At 41.7% G+C, this 21,167-nt stretch overlaps 3 protein-coding genes across 3 annotated transcripts; 1 reads left to right on the plus strand and 2 right to left on the minus strand.

Annotated features, from left to right (window-relative positions):
- Positions 1-320: 320 nt before the first annotated feature.
- Positions 321-8,596, minus strand: LOC112575017. Its single transcript, XM_025256499.1, has 9 exons — positions 8,527-8,596; positions 6,835-6,989; positions 6,367-6,490; positions 4,704-4,877; positions 4,361-4,592; positions 3,668-3,831; positions 3,235-3,325; positions 1,752-2,127; positions 321-777 (listed from the first exon to the last, which is right to left on the minus strand). Exons 3-9 carry the CDS (start codon positions 6,463-6,465, stop codon positions 672-674), a joined length of 1,242 nt encoding a protein of 413 aa, XP_025112284.1. The 5' UTR covers positions 6,466-6,490; positions 6,835-6,989; positions 8,527-8,596; the 3' UTR covers positions 321-671.
- A 569-nt stretch (positions 8,597-9,165) lies between these two features.
- On the minus strand, positions 9,166-14,801 carry LOC112576127. Its single transcript, XM_025258384.1, has 8 exons — positions 14,654-14,801; positions 14,265-14,419; positions 12,582-12,705; positions 11,912-12,085; positions 11,444-11,675; positions 11,108-11,271; positions 10,648-10,738; positions 9,166-9,962 (listed from the first exon to the last, which is right to left on the minus strand). Exons 1-8 carry the CDS (start codon positions 14,666-14,668, stop codon positions 9,538-9,540), a joined length of 1,380 nt encoding a protein of 459 aa, XP_025114169.1. The 5' UTR covers positions 14,669-14,801; the 3' UTR covers positions 9,166-9,537.
- Positions 14,802-15,463: 662 nt separating this feature from the next.
- On the plus strand, positions 15,464-21,088 carry LOC112575864 (uncharacterized protein y4mH-like). Its single transcript, XM_025257962.1, is given in 9 exon segments — positions 15,464-15,880; positions 18,224-18,386; positions 18,881-18,957; positions 19,216-19,376; positions 19,753-19,800; positions 20,007-20,120; positions 20,402-20,414; positions 20,416-20,469; positions 20,702-21,088. Coding segments are annotated over 8 exon segments (678 nt in total). The 5' UTR covers positions 15,464-15,880; positions 18,224-18,364; the 3' UTR covers positions 20,891-21,088.
- Positions 21,089-21,167: the final 79 nt, after the last annotated feature.

Here is a 21,167-nt window from a genome sequence, read left to right on the forward strand (position 1 = left end):
ATGAGTATGTGTGTAAGCGTCCGTATGCAAGGAGCCAATCGTTCCAAAATCTTTCCACTAAGTTGGTTTGCAGGGACACTCCGATAGAATTCCATTAGCTATCGGCGGGGAAGGGTAGTTCTATAAATAACTTCCGGAAAGACCCGATTTTCATGCGTTATGGTTTGCTTTGAAAGTATCATGCATGATTCCTGCTTTTTTTCCAGACGGTGTCCTCTAGTTGTTGTAAAAAAATGGAAACAAAAGGCATTCGAAAAGCTAATTTTATTGACCTTGAAATAAAGGAGGAGATATCCATGGAAAACGAAATTCTCTCCAGTCTTTGGGACTGAAATGTACCACTTCTTTTTCATTCTTGGGGACAGTCGTGTCAGTGTCATGCGTCCTCCGAGGTCAGTTTTCTCCGTGTTATCCCCTGCCATGGACAGAAAAATTAGGAGGAAGAGCTTCTTGCCTTTCCTTCTATGCCGAAAGTAAGCCAGCAGGCCCAGGTCCATCCGTCTAAACACAGCTGGTGCCATCTCGGACTCCGTGTTGGTGAGGGTCAGGGGGTTATTGTCACTACCACATAGATACCATCTAGCTGCCCACCAGTTGCCCACAGTTTGCAGCCGTTAAGCCATTGCACCCAAAGCAATCTGCTCCACCTTTCCAGCCCCCCTCCACTTCGCTTAAGAGCCTTTATATCGTCTTTGTTCATCCCATGTAGTGATGCTTTGGTGACGATCCGCTTTGGGCGAAGTGTTTCGATCACTGCGATATCGAGCTCCCACTCCACTAAAAAAAAAAAAAATCAAAATTTAAACCTTAAGAGTAAGAAGTTTTTTTAAGCCTACTGCTGATGCTGCTGTTTGCGGGAGGATCAAAAAATACAATGATCTGTTGTCCTGGTCCTTTATATAAATATATTTCTTACAAAAGAATTAATAGATTATGCATTAATTACACATACTGGTTATCGCAGTATGATTCCCATACCCAGGACGTACGCACAAAGACAAGACAGAAGCTCGTTAATCCAAGTCATCCTTCACCTCTGACTTCTGCGGGACGTAAACTGGCCACATCGCGTAGGACTTGCTAACCACCGCTGAAGTTCAACCTGACTTCAATGTCACCCCACGAACTAATATCTCTGGACTGCTGGCAGATGATTTTTTTCCAGTTAACTGCTAAAACGAGGAATGATACAAGAAAGCTTCCGGTTTATTCACATTCTTTGTTTAGGCTCGCCGAGACTAACAGTGGAGAACTTCGCAAGAGGTTAAGCGTTGGTCTTGGCAGACGGACAGCAATCCACCTATACACGTCCTTGGTCAGCCGCTGTGACTATCCATTTACACCACACCAACACCCACGACCGGTGGACAAGCATTCACAAGAAGTAAATAAACACCTATGGTGGGAATTGGATTGACCACCACGGTTTGATCTCTTTGTCTGCGCAGAGGAGAACGTTAGTGCTTGGAATGCTTGTTTGAAAAAAGAGCAAAATCCGTCCATTCGAACCCCCAACCCCTTCCACTTTATTATATTTGACTGCGTAACTGGAAATAAGCGATTGAAAAACCAACTGCGCAACAGAACCGTACGTAATGACCTTGAATAGGCCTTCGTTGGTAACTTATTGGCACACTCTATAGTTTATCTACACTAATGTAGCTGAACATTTCATCTCTGAGGAGAGTTCCAGATCGCACGTCTATAGCTCTGTGCGGAGATTGTTAAGGTCGGCTTAGAAATCTTTGTACTTTTGGTATTGCTGACTTAGCAGTTTTGTGATCTCTTCGCACAGAACCTTCCACTTTGCTCCATCTCTTTCTTCGTCCACCTTGTCAGGGTGATAGTGGGTAACGGCCTTCAGGTACAGCTTCTTCAACACCTCTTGATCCTCAAAGGCGGCGTTTTCATCGCACTTGTGTTTGGGGTTTTTAGGGGGATGAGTCGCATAGACGTATTTCAAAAAGTCATATTTCGAGGACTTGGTGAATTTTTCGTTCAGTTTGTCAAGGTCGTCTTTGATTTCCTTCATGATTGACTCTCGCTTTCTCAGCTTCTCTAGGTCGTCTGCCCATTCTTCTTCCTGCTGGTAATGCCGCAGTATGGTTTGTGCAGATAAATACCATTCTGTAGGAGGCAGAGAAAATGACAAGCTGTAATGACTGATTTTTCATGGTTTGTTCAAGTATCATTACTCCACATAATAGATGTTTAGATACAAGTATTGCCTTTAATAATTCTTTAAAAATCATTTCTGTAGTCGAAGTCTATCGCAAACTTATTTTAAAAGTGTCTGGATTAATACAAATCATTTTTGTATTTATCTTTCTCGAAGATGATGTAAATTTTAGCAGTATAGAGTAATGCGAATTTTATCCTCCTCATGTGTTTTACACAATGGACAAAGCAGATCATGAGACTGTCTTCTGTATAGATAATAATGAACAATAATATTAGACATACTCTAAATTCGACTAAACCTGTCAGAAAATAGTAATTTTAATTCATTTTTAAATCTTTAACAATACCTGGTATACCATAAGTAGAATATGAAGAAAAGCTCTCACTACTATTTATATGATCTGCCCATCCCTGACAGTTACAATCTGTCATTGCTTTGCCTATAAATAGACATACTTTGTGCTTCCCAATTTATTCCTACGAAATCAAGTTCCTCCCCCAAAATAACTTGATTCAAATATTAAATCTTCACTTTCCTTCACCCTTCACAACTAAATCCAAAAGCTTTTGTGAACATTACGCCATCAATGAATTAACTTTTGCTGGGTGCCTGTTTAATTTCTCATAAACTACAACATTTTCAGGGCGCCCATATAGACTCAAGAAGAGTTTTGAAGCAAGAAACATCTGTGCAATAATGAGCAATACATTACTCCCTCTCACTGCACTGCTTTGCGTAACCTCTAGCCTCTATGGAGTCAGAGAATTTTCGTGCGCCATAGGGGTACGAAAACGGTGCCAGTGTTCTAACCACCCGCTATTTCCCCCAGTATTAAGACGATGCTCGTTACAGCAAATTTTAGAATTGATATAAATGCAGGTCAAAGTCAGCAACGCATATTGCAGCAACAGAATTTTTTTCTGGCAGCTGGAAGGCAGGCAAGTAAATAAAAAATACTAGTATGAACGAAAACACGATAGACAGAAAGAGAAAAAAACCAACAAAACGATGGATTAATGGTTAAATTAAGTTCTCGAGGGCTAAACACTTACCCTCGTTAAGACAGGTTCGAGGTACCATGACATTGATTAATTCAAAGGCTTTCATAAGATAGAGTTTGGCGTAGTACTTGAGTTTCAGTACCTGGAACATTCAGTTATCTGATTACTGGAACATACAGTCTACACCAAGATTAAAGACAGACCCGGCTGGTGACACACATCACGCTCAAACACTCGTGCAAATCAGTCCCAGTGGAAAATTTCACACGAGGCGATTCCCTACAGCTCACAAAATGCGATCAACATCATCGATGCTTACCAGCGGTTCATGATAGCTTCCTCTGAAGGGGCGATAACTTCAACAATGATTTTCTTTGCAAAGAAACACATTTTATTACCTGTTGGCGTCTTGACGAATTTTGTGGTGGGCGTGGATATTCAAGTATACTTCCACAGCAAGAAGACATTAACATTCCCACTTTACCTTGGCGTATACGCGACCAAGGCTGTACAGGGCCATGGCCTCCAGTTCAAGGTCCCGTTCCCGAATCAGCAGAGCGGCATTGTGGTACCAGTCGATCACCTCCCACACCATGTTGATGTTCAGGTCTTCTGTCTCGAATGTGATCATCTTCAGAATTTCGTCTCCTTTTCAAAAGAGTAGCAGAGAATGTGTAACTATTTGCTCTCTGGATAAAAAGATAGATAAACTAGGCTACATTCAGAATGACAATGAACTGGATGGATTTAAGAAAAAAAATAAATAAACATTGTAAAACGATTGTTTGCTCATATATGCTTATAGAAAGACCTCGAGAGGTAGAAAAGTAGCTTGTGATTAGCATTTGATTTGCTAAATGGATGTAATCCGATTACTTTAAAAGATATCTTTTTCAGTTAAGTAGCTCCTGTATAAAACCGTATATAATACCTATCATCAAGTCAGATAAACTTATTTCTTAGCGTTAACCTAAAATGCCAAATGTTTGATACACTGTATAATTTCTGGAAAAGAACTTTATTTTCAAATCAGTCGTCCATAACAGGTAGCTCGCTTTCTCCAGGTCTTCTTACAAAATTCATACATACACAGCAGTGATGTATCTTTAAAGAACGATAACGTTTCCATCGCTGGTTGTCTGCCCTGGCATCACAAGAGTAACACTAGTGTGCTTACCATTCGTGCGAGCCTGAATGGACTCGGCCACGCATTTGCGGTCAAAGATCTCTTCCTCCAGCACACGGCACTCTTTCATGAGATCCTGGTCTGCCTTCCCCAGCCTCATGGCTTCGTTCAGAGGGAAGTTGCAGTCTCCCAGAAGACTCAAAGCTTTTCTAAAGTCGCGTTTTGTCAGTGCCGCCGAGGACCAAGAATAGTAAGTCTGTGCGATGGTGAAGTGTTCTTTAGCCTGCCACCATAAATGGGTTCATACTCATTAAGATTAATACTAATGATGCGAGTCTGTTTCAGCAGAGGGTTTGAATGAAATATTGTCTGTAAGATAATGTATATAATTTACCAGAGTGGCATCATGAAAAAGAAGTCCTAGCAGGGGCTGTAACTCCCACATTTTGCGCTCTTCGTTCTCATGTTTGTCCACCCGTTGCTTGATGTCGCTCCAGCACTCGAGGGCGCTAGTTGTTAGGGAGGCTTGCCATTGAAGGTCACGTGACCTTCCCGATTTTTCAGCGTCCTATGAACAATGTGACACAGGCCACGAATCACAGATATAAAACAAGTTTGACTCATGTTTATTACACAGAAAGAGACACAAAAACACAACCTAGACAAAAAACATAGCACATAAGACACTGTCACGGACACCGGGTCTCTCTCTACACACACACACAACGTCCGTACGCGTTCTTTCAACACACAGAGCAACGATTGCGTGAGGCTGTTAATAATGATGTTAACAAGTTGCTGAATGGCTCAGGATTCACACACTTCAAGACACATATGCATAAATGATAATCCGCCTCAACACAATATCCTATCGGCGGAACACAGTTATCGGCACATGCAATGTTTACAATCCGGGGCCTTCCTCGATCAATCAGACTTAAATAACTCTTAATCTTAATTCTTAATCCTAACCTCCACTATTAATCTCAATTCTTATCATGTCGTTAATAATCGCACCAGCAGTCATTTAGTACTTTACTCACAGATCTCATTTACATTTTGTTGGCGACAAGAAGCGACTGTACACACAGTTCACACGGTACACACAGTCTACACACTGCTGGGCGCTTCACCGCAAGCGAAAAGTTCAGATCTAGACGAATCGTCGATCACAAAGGCGCTACCTACCACAATCGCCCGTACACAGAGGAAAAAAGAAACCTTGGCTAGGCAAGGAATCACTTCTAGCATCTACGCTCACATTAACACTCACACGACATCCTTCCACTCTCATGTCAGCCGATGTCGTCTGCGTCCCTCGCTTTTTCGCTAGAGTGATCTCCCTTTCCTCGCTGACGCTCTCACTCACCAATACATGTTATTTACCATTGTAATTTACAAACAGCGAAGGGATTAAACTAACTTTAAAACATGGAGACACGGAGTAACAGACGCACAATATAGAAACACACATAAACATAAAGCGACACAAACATAGAGACAGGAAACACATAAAAAAGAAACAAAAAGATACAAAAGTAATAAATGCTGTAATAAACACAGAAAGGAACAAAATCACAAAGACCCACTACACTAGGCCCAAACAAGGAAAAAAAGACATCACAGACTTAAAGACCCACAAAACAAATTACACTGAGACACAAACAAGAGAGGCGAGGTTACCAACAGGACGATATACAAGCCAACTATTTTTTCATTTTATTATACACTTGTCGCCCGTTTAGTGGTTAAAACACTCGCTTGTCACCACTGCAGTGAGAAACCCCGGGTTCAGACTCTCACTGTATGTGACACCTGTCCGCAGGGATGGTCTCTGGGTACTCATGTTTCCTCCTTCCTTACCCTCCCCCCTCCCCAACCTTAGTGTGAAATCACCTCAAGGTGGAAGCACTTACCGACTGAATACACCAACCAACCAGCATTACAAAACGAGGCTTTCTTTGTAAGACGATTTCATGAGCAACGAAGCACAGTAATAATAATAACAAACACAATAATACTGCGCATATATATGTAGAGAGAGATCTATAAATTACCTTGAAATGTTTCAGAGCCTGCTTGAAGTGATAGAACACAATCTTATCTTCCACATCCGGAAGCGCCATCTTGGTTTTTGCTAACTTCCAGGACGCCATGGCGATGTTCTTGTATGCTGAGGATCTGTATTTTAACAAACATTTCTACCTGAGCACATTTCCTGGCTAAAAAGGGGGATAATCTTACTTTTGGCTCTCTTACTTGAGCAAAGCGAGTTGTCTCTTTCTTGCCTGTTGTACCGGTTAAACCGAGTCTTAGAAAAGTGGAGATTGTGTGTGGGACCATGCAGTGGGTCAAATTTACAGTCAAATGCATCGAAGGGTGTCTTACAACACGACCTCAAGATCTGTAACACTACCATGTGTCCTACACCATACCACGCACACAGAGAGGGAGAGAGGAAAATATACACACAAACACACACGCAGCCCTACATACATAGAGGGTAGAAAGAGAATGTTTTCTACCTGTCGGCGGCATCCTGTGCACGATCAAGGGCTCTGCTGTACAGGTTGACTGCCTGCTGAAGGCGCTCGATCTGAAGAAGTGGCGACAGTCCTTCTGTAGACTTGTATACTACGTTACCTTCATTTCGCCATTTTGTCGATTCGGATAGCCTCACCTTCGCACATATTAACAAAATATATGGCTACGATAAAAATTGTTTTTCCTTACGTCTAATGTATGAAGCTGGACAATCAAAGGTCGAGACTTCTGTACCCAAACACACGTGGTGCAACTCATGGCATTTCAAATTCATGGTCGGTTTATTTAGTAAGAAAGTGCTTCCACCTTGAGGTAATTCCGCATTATGTGAAGGGGAGGAGAGGGAGTGGGAGAAATCCGGAGTACCCGGAGAAAATCCCTGACTCCAAACCCTGCCAACAGGTGTCATATACAGAGAGTGAATACGAAGGATCAAACAAATAAAATTAAACAAACATTATTCCAGACTTTCTTTATATGTATCAGACTTAGCTCTGCGTTTCGAACAATTGATGTTGTACCGCTTCAGCCAGTAGACCAAGAGTTTGAATCCCTACACATCGGATCTCTTGATATGAATAGTCAGAGGTCAACAGGAGACAAACCAGAGGAGAAAACAAGTAGACACGGAAGAGTGAGAGTCAGTATAATTAAAAGTGTGATGTACATACCGAAACAGTTAAAAACTAATGAGCCTGAAACTTACCTTGGTTCCAGCCATTCTCAAAATTTCCTTCACAGTGCACAGACTGAGATTTACACATGTAGACTGCTATTCCCCGATTTTCTGTCTTGTGAGTCAGCGCTTTCTTTATCTTAGCGATTTTCTTTTCAGGTTCTTGGAAATCGTGATACCGAAAATTAGGTTATCAGAAAAAAGGCTTTGATATTTATGAATAAAAGCTTTCTACCAGATTGTTGGCCAATAACTCGTCCCCCGTCTTTTACTCCTTCAGCAGCGTCGGCAGGTGTTATCGGGGGCAACTACTGTGCTCTCTCTCTTATTCTGTGATGAGTTTTGTCTTTTCCACAGGTCCCCAGCGATTCACAGCAGATTCGTGGTATTAAAATGTAAACAAGATTTTCGTTTCTTAAGATCCTCTGACTAAGAACAGAGTGTTAGAGGATTTTGTGTCGGGAATAGGGTTAGAAGGTCGCAGTGTTAAAAAATGTCTTACTTCTTCGGCTGTCTGCCGCCTGTCCTAATCAGACACTTGTGTGTGTCCTGGTTGATAGCATAGCCTACTTGATGCGACCACTTGTCGCGAACTCTTGGGGAAGAGCACTTGGAGATGGTCAGAGGTTGTGATTTTTCGTTACCTTTCGTCACCTACACTCTCGATACCTCTACCAAATCACGTCGTCATTTAACGTGTGCAACTATACTAAATTATTTATCACACCTTTAATTAGCTCGAGGGCCCATGCACGCATAAACCCAATGAACAATTCAGGGTAATTTAGTACATTAAAGAAAGTTATTAATTACCGAGATAATTCAAACATTTACAGAAAAGTAATAAATATAAAAATATGGTCGTTATCTAGGTGTCCCGTATTCTCTTATCCCTAGTCCAGATATCGTGAGCCACTAAATCTCTAATATTAACACTAATTACCACACACCGCACTCTCACTAGTCTAGCACACACTCGCCACTTATCTCGACCCACCAAAAGTCTCGTGCACGCGGAGGCCCCTCCTTCGTTGGACGTCCTGGAATTCGCTGATGTCCTTCGTCGATCGTGAGGCCTTCTTTCTCTAGCGCAGAGACTCTCGCACTGTCTTGGGTCTACCACGTGACTTCCTCTTGGCGTCCTTTTTTACTCAAGGGACACGCCTTGACACGCTGACTGCCGTATGTAAAAGGCCGTGCCGCCCCCCATTCGTCGGTCGGTTTGTCCACGCGTACGCTTTTCTCGTGGATAGAACAGAAGCATAAACCCACACTACAGCCCTTTTACTAGTTATCACGTGACAACACTACAGACGTGTTCGTAGTAATATTTTAGCAGCAAATGCAGCGCTCGTAATTAAAACTGTGTGCATATTTTTTCGTTCATTTGGTCCACGTCCACCGCGAGTTCTATACCCGTTTATTTTGGTGTTGTACTCCAAAATCTGTATGCAAGGAGCTCCGTTAGCCAACCGTTCTGACATTTTCCCACTTAGTTGGTTTTATCCATTCTTTACACAACTGAGCACCATTATTACTTTCAAGAACTCATGAGTACAGAAAAGTATGCTCTATTTTGCCTTTAACAGGTTCATGCATGTACACATGACATACACAACTGTAAACCTGTAATTTATTTTGTTAAATTAATTTATTTTGTAAAAACATAGGTAAAACACATAAACAAATATTTTAAGTGTACACATTTCTTCGCTCACCATGCTACACTATACAGAATTCTTGTTTGCAGCGATTCTAATTGTAGCCTGACATTTTGGTGACAAAAGATCCATGGTCAGATCCACAAGGTCAGAAATTTTATAGTTCATTATATTTGAGTGCATAAATGGAAATAAACGATTGAAAAACCAACTGCGCAACAGGACCATAAGTTATAATCTTGAAAAGGCCTTCGTTGCTGACTTATTAGCACACTCTATACTCTATAGTTTATCTACACTAATTTAGCTGAACATTTCATCGCTGTGGAGAGCTCCAGATCGCAAGTCTATGGCTCTGTGCGGAAATTGTTAAGGTTGACAAAGAAATCTTTGTACTTTTGGTATTGCTGACTTAGCAGTTTTGTGATCTCTTCGCACAGAACCTTCCACTTTGCTCCATCCTTTTCTTCGTCCACCTTGTCAGGATGATAATGGACCACGGCCTTCAGGTACAGCTTCTTCAACACCTCTTTGTCTTCAAAGGCGGCGTTTTCATCCAACTTGTGGTTGGGGTTTTTAGGGGGATGTGTCGCGTAGATGTATTTCAAGAAATCGGATTGGGAGGACATGGCGAATTTTTCGGTTAGTTTGTCAAGGTCGTCTTTGATTTCCTTCATGATGGAATCCCGCTCTTGCTGCTTCTTCAACTCGTCCGCCTGGACTTGCTCCTGCTGGTATTGCTGCATTGTGATGTAAGCGAACAGATACCATTCTGAGGGAGGCAAAGGAAATGTCAAATTGTTAGTCTCTGGTTCTCGCAAAAGATTTGTATAGCGGGGGGGGGGTGTTGAATAAAAAAGAATGGCAGAGAACTTAATAAAGATATAGCGAATGTGTGTGTGTGTGTGAGAGAGAGAGAGAGAGAGAGAGAGAGAGAGAGAGAGAGAGAGAGAGAGTCAAAATATGGTAAGAAATTTCTATGATGTAAATGTAATCTTAAAAATAGCCAAACGATTGTTAAGTTTAAATTCCAAATGAACAGAAGCTTGGAAAAACAGGAAGTAAATGGGATAAGAGATACAAAGAAAAGAAGTTTAGAAAATTATCACAAAACTGTGAATTTTCAACTGGAAATCAATGATCAAATTAATGCCAACTTAAAATTTTGACAAATTATTTTGAAATTGTGAGGCAAGTTAGAAAGTGAAGTCTGTGTAGTAGCCAGCTTGATTACAGGAACAATCCACATATCGCTGCTTGTTGCTGGCCTTCGTCCTCTTATGTCATACTTGCCTAGATATTTATTTGGCGGAAGGAAAGGCACTTAAGAGAACCAGAGAGAACCATTAAGCATTTTCTGTTTCCGAGGCTAATGGCACTGTGGTCAGTGGGAACGCTTGTGCAAATGGTTCTCGGCTAACACTGTCAAGCCTGGGATTAATATCACAACCGCTTACCCTCGTTAAGACAATTCCGAGGTGCCATGCTGTTGACCAATTCAATGGTCTTCATCAAACATGTCTTGGCATAGGACTTGAGATGCAATACCTGCAAATATTGTATTGATGCTATGGGCGATTGTTTAGAACATACAGTCTAAAACAACAGTAAGAAGAGCTATGAAGGTAAGCTTTAACGTATAGGAAGACAGAAGAGTTAGAAAAACTCAGGTTTTATTATATACACCACTTTCAATACATAGACCATCAGGTATGACTTATATAAAATAATTATAGAAATTAGGGCAATTTCATTGCATGGCAATAAAATGTAAGAAATCATGCAACGTAGCCCCAGATGCTTTTATTTCACGTGCGCCTTCTATGAAGCAGCTCACTTCCGAAGGAGACAATTTATTAAATTTTGTTTGTGGGTCATGCGTACCAGAACACAAAGACAACAATGTCGCCACTTTACCTTGGCATATACGAGACCCAGGGCGCTCAAGGCCATTGCCTCCAGTTCGAGGTCACGTTCCCGGGTCAGCAGAGCCGCGTTGCGGTACCAGTCTACCACCTCCCACACCATGTTGATGTCCAGGTTCTCTGTCCCTGTCGTGATCATCTTCAGAATTGCGTCCCCTGTAGACCAAAGTAGCAGTAGATGAATGTATGACTACCTGCCCTTTCGAAGTTCACCAGTGAAGTGATTCATGAAGACAAACTGAACCGGAGTGATCGAGGATAAGAAGGAGAAAGAAGAGAAAAGGGAATATTTTGTCCTGTTAACGCAAGTCAAACACTAGCTGCTCACCGTTCACTCGGGCCTGGATGGACTCGGCCACGCACTTCTGGTCAAAGATCTCTGCCTCCAGCACCTGACACTCTCTCGTGAGGTCTCGGTCTGCCCTCCCCAGTCTCATGGCCTCGTTGAGTGGCAAACTGCACTCTCCCAGAAGACCCAAAGCTTTTCTAAAGTCGCGTTTGATCAGTGCTGTCAGGGCCCATGTAAAATAAATTTGTGCGATGCCCAGCTGTTCTTTCGCCTAAAATCGCAAAAAAAAGAATCGTGTTGGTTTGGTGTATATTTCTCTGTAACATGTTGATCTTTAATGTTTGTTTTCTGCGCTCTATGGTGTTGTATTTGGATTTAAATGATAGAAAACAAATCTACTTAATATCATAATTGACTCCAGTGATGTGGCAAATCGATTGTTGACGATGAAGTCACAGTTTGTATCCCAGTTAATATACTCATAACCAGAAGACATGTTTTGTTTACCAGAGTGGCTCCGTGGAAAAGGAGTCCTAGCAGGGGCTGTAACTCCCAGACTTTGTACTCATCGTTCTCGTGGTCATCGAGTCGTCGCTTTACGTCGCTCCAGCATTCAAGGGCGCTAACTGTCAGCGCCGCTAGCCATTGGCTTTCACGATCCCTTCCAGACTTTTCTGCGTCCTTTAGGACAATGTCACACACACACACATTCACGAAAAACAGTCATTTTTAGTACATCGATTGGTAAACATGACCAAAAAAAAAAAAAACCCGAACAAGGCACAACCCTGTACGGCAGGAAAGTATAAAAAAAAAAATCACGGAAAGAGTATAAAATACACTTTAGGATTATAATACATGCAGACATAAATTGACTAAAAAACTAGTTCTTCCAGTCTGTCGATGGTACTGGTGATCTAGCTTCCTTCTTACCAAAAAACAATCAATAATCCCTTGCTTAAAACATTTAATAAAACTGCCATATTAGAGCCCCAGTTTTGTTTCCAGTTACTGACTAGTCATTTCAGCATTTTACATCTTCTCCAAAGAAGTCCACATTGCCCCTTTAAGTAAAGACCTCTAAGTAAAAGAAAACGCTCATGCAACAAAATGCAAAGTATAATTACATTTAAAACAGTATTATAGGCCACAGACCGCAAATAAATCTATAACTGACCTTAAAATATTTCAGGGCCTCCTTGAAGTGATATAACACAATTTTCTCGTCCACATTCAGAAGCTCCATCTTGGCTTTTGCAAGCCTCCAGGACGCCATGGCGATGTTCTTGCACGCTGAAGATCTGTATTTGAGCAAACACAAAAGAGGGGGAGATAATGTCCTGTAGGTAGCGCTCTCACCGATTGCTCTTCAGTCAAACTAGTCACCTGTGTAGTACCTGTGGGTGATTCTGTCGGTGGGTGAAGGGTGGTAGGGCTAGTGAGTCCATTTTTAGAGTAATACTGGATCTGACGTCACGAGGTAAACGTTAGAGAGTTTGTGATTCATGACGCGTAGGGAAGACGCGTACTGCAACGGGTAGGGCCCGCCTCTAAGCGTACCCGTTCGGAGAAAGCGATTGCGATTAAGCGACGGGAGCGCGAATGCACGGGGAAGTAACTGCATAGACAATTTTTTTGCCTCTGAAAGTAAAATAAAAATATGCAAATGCTAGTAGTGACCAGGGATAACCAGTACAATTTAATTTCAAAATTTCTCAGCATTTCATTCCTGACCCACTATAATTCCTAAGAATAATAAACTATTACACAATCAAAACTTGTTAAATGAAAATGCTACAAAAGATGAAATTGCTTATGGTTACTGCTTAAATTATGGCATAACTGTAATAGTATATACAGAACAACATAACAAAATAATATATATACATAATTAAAAAACATAAATATTACAACTGTATAATAAATAAAAAATTAATAACATAAAGAAATAATTTTTGCCTATGGTATGAAATATTTATTCAAGAGTTATAGATAGTTGTTCCTATTGCTCTATAATAGTACTAAGAAATATTTAACGGTTATTTTTGGGATAGATAACTAATGATGAAGAAAATTATAATTATTATCTTTAACAGTTTTATCTCATCATTAAATAACTTTACACGAAAAGTGTCTGAGCAAGTCTTGTACATACGATTGAATAGACATAAACCAGCGATTGCATGCATGGTCGTTTTTCACTGCTTTAACTTCATAAACAAGCAGCTTAGTTTGATTTCCAGCATATATTATGATTGCAGAAGATTTAAATATTATAAACAGTTGAAATTATATTGACTATCCTTGCAAAAAAAGCTGAAATAAAGCGAACAATTTACACGTTCTGGTCACAACCGCTAGACTCCAATCTACCCGTCGCGCCGTGTAGCTGTACGGCTGGCTGTGGCAGAAGTGATGACGTAGCACGCAAGTTCCCGTGACGCTACACGTTGCCGTCCCCGTACGCGTCGCGCCAGCGCTGAGTCTCCAACTCTCAACTCTCAAACTCTCTACAACCTTGGGCTACACTCAAGCCTTTACCGCGTGGGGGCTAGATAAACCATGTTGTCAACTTTAACCCAGGATGACCACTTCAACCTTTACGTCTAAATGACAGAAAATCGGTTACCGTAGACAAAGGAAAGCAAGTTTTTATAAAACCTGCAAGTGGAAGTTCGAAACAAACATGTCGAATGCTGTTTGCTTTTGCTAATCACTTGTTTGCGCAACCAAGAAAAGTTATTTCCCTTTGCGTTCGAAGTGATTTTGTCAACAAAAACATAACATTTGCTGTTATATGGCAGTTTTAAAGGTGTGAGAGAGGGAATGTGTGAGAGAAAATGAGAGAGAATTTTCCTACCTGTCGACGGCATCCTGGGCGAGATCGAGTGCTCTGCTGTACAGGTTGACAGCCCGTTGCAGACGCTCACTCTGAAGAACCGGTGACAGTCCCTCCGTCGACTTGTAAACAGCGTTACCTTCATTCCTCCATTTCACCGACTCGGACAGTTGGACCTTTGCAAACATTAACGCATGATATCACTGCCAAGGCTGAAACTCTTCTTCTCTACACACAAATTCCTTCAATTATGATTAATGTTTTTAATTACCACATTCTTGCTTTCTTCATATAACAACGTCGAAAAGCGAGGAGGTACGAGTGGTAGGGTAGGGTAGAAAGACAAGAAGAGAGTGAAAGACTTGACTATTCTAAGAAAGATGAAATAAATGAATTAGCCTGGAACTTACTCGTCTGCCAGCCATTCTGAAACTTCAAAACAACAGCACTGCTGTGTGATGAAGAAATACCTAAACTTTTAATCTACCGCTAAGCTAGTCAGTGATTTTAATAGCTCGCCGCTGTTCTTGGAATTGGGAAACCGAAAGAATGAGAACCGAGAAATTGCAGTTTTTCATTTCTTACCATCATATCTATATATAGATCTTAGCAGGGGAGTAAACTCTTTTGAAATTACTCCTGACGCCTAGTATTGTTACGTCCCCTTTTATGCCAGACTGCGGTAACGCCTATAAAATAATTGATTTGTAAAAATAAATTCCTAAAAATTACCTAGTAAATTCACATGATAAGGTGTTTCATTACAGCAGCTCCCTGTTTTGTCACAACAACAACAAACACGCATGCACACGTCATTTTAATTTACAAATTTTTAATTTGATTATTTTCGGTCACCACACAGTGTAACTAACCGTTGAACAAAAAAAAATAAAAAAAAATGGAACTATAATCTTAAGTTATCATGCATACTGGTGTTATTTGGTATGAAAGCGCATTTCACCTATAACCGTTTTTTTCCCATTTGGAGGCAACTATAATGAAGAAGAAAGGAAGGACGAATTGAAACACCTGTAGTAATCCCTCTGAACAGGTGATACATCTAAACAAAAAGGTGTGGGCCTCGAGACTAGGTGTGAAGCCGAGACTTTGTTTTACGGGTTAGACATTAGCAGGGACTACTTTTTATATATGTAGTTACATATGTAACTCCGTGATTAAACCTGCTCGGCAACCCCCAGCTGTACGTAGCCGAGTCTAATTTTAGCCTCGGGTCACGTGATCACGCACTTCCCTGGCAAACCTCGATCTCGTAGCTTCCTATTTGGTTTGCAGCAGTTCGATCATGACAGGCTGTTGCCACCAACCTGACGGAATCATTTCGTGAAGACCACCATTTCGCTCCGTCGCTAACAATCGAAGGAGGAGGGTCGCCGTGCCGACTGCAGGGTAACGACAGTTGAACCCTGACCTTCACCCTACAACCCCACTTCTCGCCTCAGCAACTCCCACTGACGTCACGCTCGCGCTGGGCCCATAAATACGAGACTGCTAGGGGTCAGCTAGTAAGTGCTTGTGGGTGTTACGGGTGAGGACTGAACGGTTTGGTAGAGGCAAGTTGATTTCTTCTTCCATGGCTCTGGAAAATTCTGATCCTGGCTACGTTGATGCCCATTTTCGTAAGTAGATGTGTACTTCTGTTTGTTTGCGTGCACGTTTAGCTTATGTTAGTAATCAATGCATGGTGTGACTGAATGATACACAATATACGATGATATCACAGCATTTGATTAAGCTGTAAGTATAAAAGTACTTGAACAGCATCTAATAGATACAAAATATCAGCCGACAACAATCAAGTAATTGATCTTATAAAAGAAACATGAGGTTGGTTTTTTTTTATCTGTGTGTTCGCGCACGTGACCTCTGGCATTTTACATTAGCACATGAATATAATGTGTCATTTTCGGGCCTTGGAAGCTGAGGCGTCCATGTGCTCCGTGGCACCACAAATACCAGTCAAGGGACTAATAACAGATGAATGTTTACTTGCTGCTTAAACAATCTGACTCCCTCAGAAAAAAAAAACAACAAAAAAACCTCTCAAAATAAATTCGCAAATAAAGAAAGAGAGAGCTGGGTTGAAACGCCGTCTCTCATTGTCTCAAGGTCTGTTTTGTTTCCATCAGTCAGCAAGTACCCTGTGCTGGCTCGAGACCATGCGACACAGAAAAAAGGACCGACTACGAGCGAATGTTGACGCCCACTCGTACTCTGAAAATGCTCTAAAATATTCGTTGTTTCCGCCTTAGTGTGTACATTATTGTGCTTTCAAGTGTGAAATATGTTTCTGAATCATCGCCAGCTTCCCGGTGTAGTGCACTAAATAGGTCAGTAGGTTATTAGCATATTGAGGAGTTACTACCATCAGAGAAATATTCAATTGAGGTACAATGAATGTAGTATAATCAAAGGTGTGTGATACTTTATAGCTGACGGTAGAACCAAGGCCGGCAAAGTTATCTTCGCGACTGTTATGACTGTTTGGTGTTGTGGCCTATATTCGAGACAGCTTCACTCAGCAAAACACAGTCAAAAAGTGCTGAGCAGAGGAAATATTCAATTAGTTCTTAGATTGCCGGATATGATTCGCGGATAAGGTGATGGAGGGGACGGTGGAGGGCTCAACAGACTGACGCGCTATATTAATTATGTCGGGGTTAGTTATCGTTCTTGCAGGTTGACATACTTTCCAAAGTGTGTCGCCGTGCGTGTAGCCATACAAACAGCTCTGTTACCTCGGCAACAAAGGCTGACACACCTGCTCGCTGTTACCTGTGGTCGATATAACAGCCGATGCTGAAGCTATTCCACCATTCTCCCGCTACCGTTCTAATTACGTACCCGACTACACGCTTGAGTGAATCGTTAGACCGTGGCCAGCCGGTCGGTGAGTAAGCTAGAGTGAGTTCAGACTGCTTTTTTGCTGCTGTTTATTGACAGTTTACACCAGACCTGGGCAAGGGGCGGCGGCCCGCCTCCTGTCGCAGACTGGCCCGCTGGCCCGCCCCCCAGTTTATATACAATATATACAGTATTGGGTAAAACTGAGTTAACTATACTAGTCCGGCCATCTAAAACCATCCCAATTTCTCATGCGGCCCCTTGGGAAAATTAATTGCCCACCCCTGGTTTAGAAGCACGTGTGCTAGAGACTTTTGCAGTGTTTATAGAGAACTTTCCCCTGCTAACCGTCTCCAGTCTCGTGAAAATGGGGTAAAATGTACAATGACGTCACCGTACGACACTTTATCAACAAAAGCCTTTCGGTCAGTTCATTTTTTTGGTCACGTGCTTACTGCGCATGTGCATTTAAAAAGTTTAATTTGTATATATTCTTGCGAGAATGTTTGATAATTTTTTTCTGTATACTTTTTCTCTAAATTTGGAATACACTATTGAATCGCAAAGCTAGTCGCTCGTTTACATTATCGTTTTGTCATCTCACTTGGGACTCAATGCAAAGTGGTTCATGCCAATTCTTGACTGATAATTTAATCTCCTAATGCTGAGACATTGTCGTGGAAAGTCTGTGAACAGGAATAAGATAGTCGTGGGTGTGTGGGTGATGAATCTAAGGAATACAAGGCAGATACCTGAAGCAGAATAAACTAGTTTTTCAGGTCACTGACCTAAATGCCAACTGCCCCACCCTCACCCCCTTCATAATATTTATCACTCGAATGCACGCTTTGACTTTACACCTATCATGAATACAAACATGAACTACTTCTGACTGGAATGATTAGCGAGATCAACGCCACCTGGTGAAGGTCGCCATGTGAATAGATAACTCGTATCCACGGACCTTAACTCCCTGTTGGTATACTTAGCAAGTGATGGACGGGGTTCAAAGTCCTATAGTTTCTCAGCCACCAATAAAAAAATATACCGGGTGGTCGCACGCAGTATTCAAGGAAAAGTCATTTCACTCTTGCAGTCTGTCTTTTAACTCCTCTCAGACATCTGGGATCTGTCCAAGTTCTCGTACCCATGGCCGACAGAGAACGAAGCCGAGATCTTCCGGAACTTTGGGCCGGAGGACCTGAGGGCGGCCATGCAAGGAAGCCACGTCAGACACTGCGTCTTTGTACAATGTCTCAATGACTGCATTAGAGGAAGCATGTGAGTACGGCATGACGTCAGTACTGCTATTACGTCATGATTAGATGACGCTGTTCACGCGTGGCTTCTTTTGTCTGAATGGAGTATAAGGACCACGTGGTTTTTTATCTGCTTTATTACAGTGAATTTACATTTAAAAGTTGTGTTTTTCAAATTCGTTAGTGTTCACGAAAGTCGAGCACCTTTAATGCGAAAAAGAGAAGCAGTCTCTACCTGGTTATGTAACACCGGACGGTCGAGAGTATGGGGAGGTAGGGAAACAGTTCCTGATCTCCGTGATATGACGTCATAAACCTACCCGACCTTACATACTGGGTCACCTTGCCTTCAATCCAGTATTACACCAGAGGGCGATACCCGGAGCTGTGACAAGTCTTTAAAACCTCGTTGTCTGTCCAAGGCTGTCTGATTCTTTGTTGTTGTTGTTTTATATCGGCACCTTTCACATAATCTTATTTACTTGCTTGTCACGGCTTATCGCTTGTCGTTTCCAGTGTGGATGTGCCAAGAAGCAGACAAACACAGCTTCATCAAGGGAATTGTCGCTGGTATTGACATCACGAGCGACAAAGTAAGTTATTTTACCTTTTACCTTCAATGAAATTTCCCTCACACCTGGTACAGTGTACAGTGAGCTTTCCAGCGGTTGTTTGCAACATGTTTTTTTGCACTGCAAAAAAAGGTGTAATCAAACGATGGTTTATAAATGTGTTGACTAGTAATATACTTTATGTATTTTTTTCGTAGTGGTATATGCGTTAATTTATTCGAGTGTGTACAGTTCCATACAACCTTATTTTAAACTCTAGACTTTTCATGGCCCCTTCAGCTTAACGCCACACTGAACATCCTGACTGGACATCCTCGTATTGTTGGCATCAGACACATTCTGGACCTCGAGCCGGACAAAGAGTGGCTGGCAAGGGAGGCAACTATAAAAGGTCTGGAAGTGCTTCAAGAACGAGGCCTGACCTTCGACTTGCTTTTGAGGTGGGGGACCTCAGATGGGAGATTAGTTTACTGACTACTAAAGATCTACAGTCCTATCTCAGCCGCAACAGTCACGTGGTTACAGCGTCGTGGTTTATCCCGGCTCCGACAAGTTTATAATACTGTTAGAAAGAGTGAAATAGTCTATGACACTACAGCCAAGCTGGGATATGTATTTTATCACCATCACAGTTTCCATTCAAGATAGAGAGAGAGAGAATGTCGGAGCCGAGATACGAACCCACGACACTCGATTCTCATTGATGACAGGCGCTGCCCCACCAACCGTTCCCAGCACAACACACCCTGAATCTTCTACCATCTGCCTGGGGTACATTGTTTGATGCTGGTTCTTGATATTACTCCTTTGTTGCAGGCCTCATTCAATGCACTTCATCCCTGAGCTTTCTAGGAAACTCCCACGGTAAGTTGTGTTCTATTTATAGCCACAATGGCGTCAGGCCCTCGGCGTAGCTTATGTCGGGAGATAGAAGGGATGAGACTCTCTTATCTCGTTTGTTAAAAACTCATGTCTTTGTCCGCCTTGTGCAACAAAGGAGGGGACTGATATAGTAAATTGCTTCATTTTCACCGTAAATCGCTAAGCCATTCAAACTGAGTCCGTTTCAGATTGAAAATGGTTGTTGACCACTTGGCAAAACCTTACATCAAAGACGGACTGATCGAAAAATGGGCAGAAGACATGACTACAATAGCTCAAAACCCCAATATATTCTGTAAACTGTGAGTGAAAAAATTAACTTCTCTCTGCTTGCGTGTGCGTGCGTCTGCGTGCGCGCTTTATATTTGTGTGAAATAACTAATAAAGCTTTATTTAGAACGATTCGTCAAAAATTTACAAAAGACTAAAAACTTCAAAATTATTATTTCTATGATTGAGAGTGTTATCGCCTGATTTACATGCATTGTAAGCTTAAAAACTTTAAGCTCGCCTGTCTGTAAATCTGTTCAAACTATTTTACTGAGTGCGCAAGCTTGTCCTAACCATTGACATTCCTAACCAGGTCTGGAATGGTTGACCGAAGCTGACCTTAAAGCTTGGAAAGAAAAGGACTTTGAACCTTATGTCAAGGTAATTTCTCGTGAAAATTATTGACTTAAGATAATTCTTTATCGTTAAGACTCATCCTTGTACATTCCTGATATATTCTTGACATCCTTTCATGTTTATAACTCTTTCTCGAGAACAGCAGGTACCTATTGAACCAGAGTTAAGGAACCATTACCTCAGCCGTTTCAGTTAAAGATGGCCGCTCCTCTAGACATGTCATCAATGCTACCCTGTTGTACCCTGAATGTTGCAGCACGTCCTCAACTGCTTTGGTCCTGAACGATGCATGTTCGGCTCTGATTGGCCAGTTTGTGGACTGGCCGGTGCTACGTACAGTGACGTGTTCAACATGATGCTGCGATTGGTCAGCAAGCTGTCTCCTGGCAACGAGGCAGCCATTTTTAGAGACAACGCCGTGCGGTTCTACGGCCTCAAGATCTGATTCCTGCGCATGTCTGTGATTGCCTGCTGTGACGTGATTGGCTGAACGTGTGTTGTATGCGTGTGACTGTTGGGGACAGTTTTACATTCGCAAACTTCTTTTTTTAATACTCCCGTGATGGAATGTAAATGCACAAAAGAGTGATAACTCTCATTGGTATTTTGTATTGGGATTATAATAAAATTAACAATGAAAGCAAAGAAAGTAATTTTAGAAGACAGTGAGGAAATGGATAGTGAGGACATGCACATATAGTATTTAAGAACTGACTCTTCTC

Source organism: Pomacea canaliculata, linkage group LG11 (genome assembly GCF_003073045.1).
Source record: "Pomacea canaliculata isolate SZHN2017 linkage group LG11, ASM307304v1, whole genome shotgun sequence".
Taxonomy (NCBI): Eukaryota; Metazoa; Mollusca; class Gastropoda; order Architaenioglossa; family Ampullariidae; genus Pomacea; species Pomacea canaliculata.

Bases quoted from the DNA above. Each gene is read 5' to 3' on its own strand.
- LOC112576127 (XM_025258384.1), bottom strand. The intron at 10,739-11,107 runs GTAAAGTGGCGA...CAATATTTGCAG, and splicing joins TGGGTCTCGTATATGCCAAG to GTATTGCATCTCAAGTCCTA. The intron at 9,963-10,647 runs GTAAGCGGTTGT...TGCCTCCCTCAG, and splicing joins TCGGAATTGTCTTAACGAGG to AATGGTATCTGTTCGCTTAC.
- LOC112575017 (XM_025256499.1), bottom strand. From the start codon at position 6,465: ATGGCGTCCTGGAAGTTAGCAAAAACCAAGATGGCGCTTCCGGATGTG. The intron at 4,593-4,703 runs GTAAATTATATA...TTATGGTGGCAG, and splicing joins TTTTTCATGATGCCACTCTG to GCTAAAGAACACTTCACCAT. The intron at 3,832-4,360 runs GTAAGCACACTA...TCTTTTGAAAAG, and splicing joins CATTCAGGCTCGCACGAATG to GAGACGAAATTCTGAAGATG.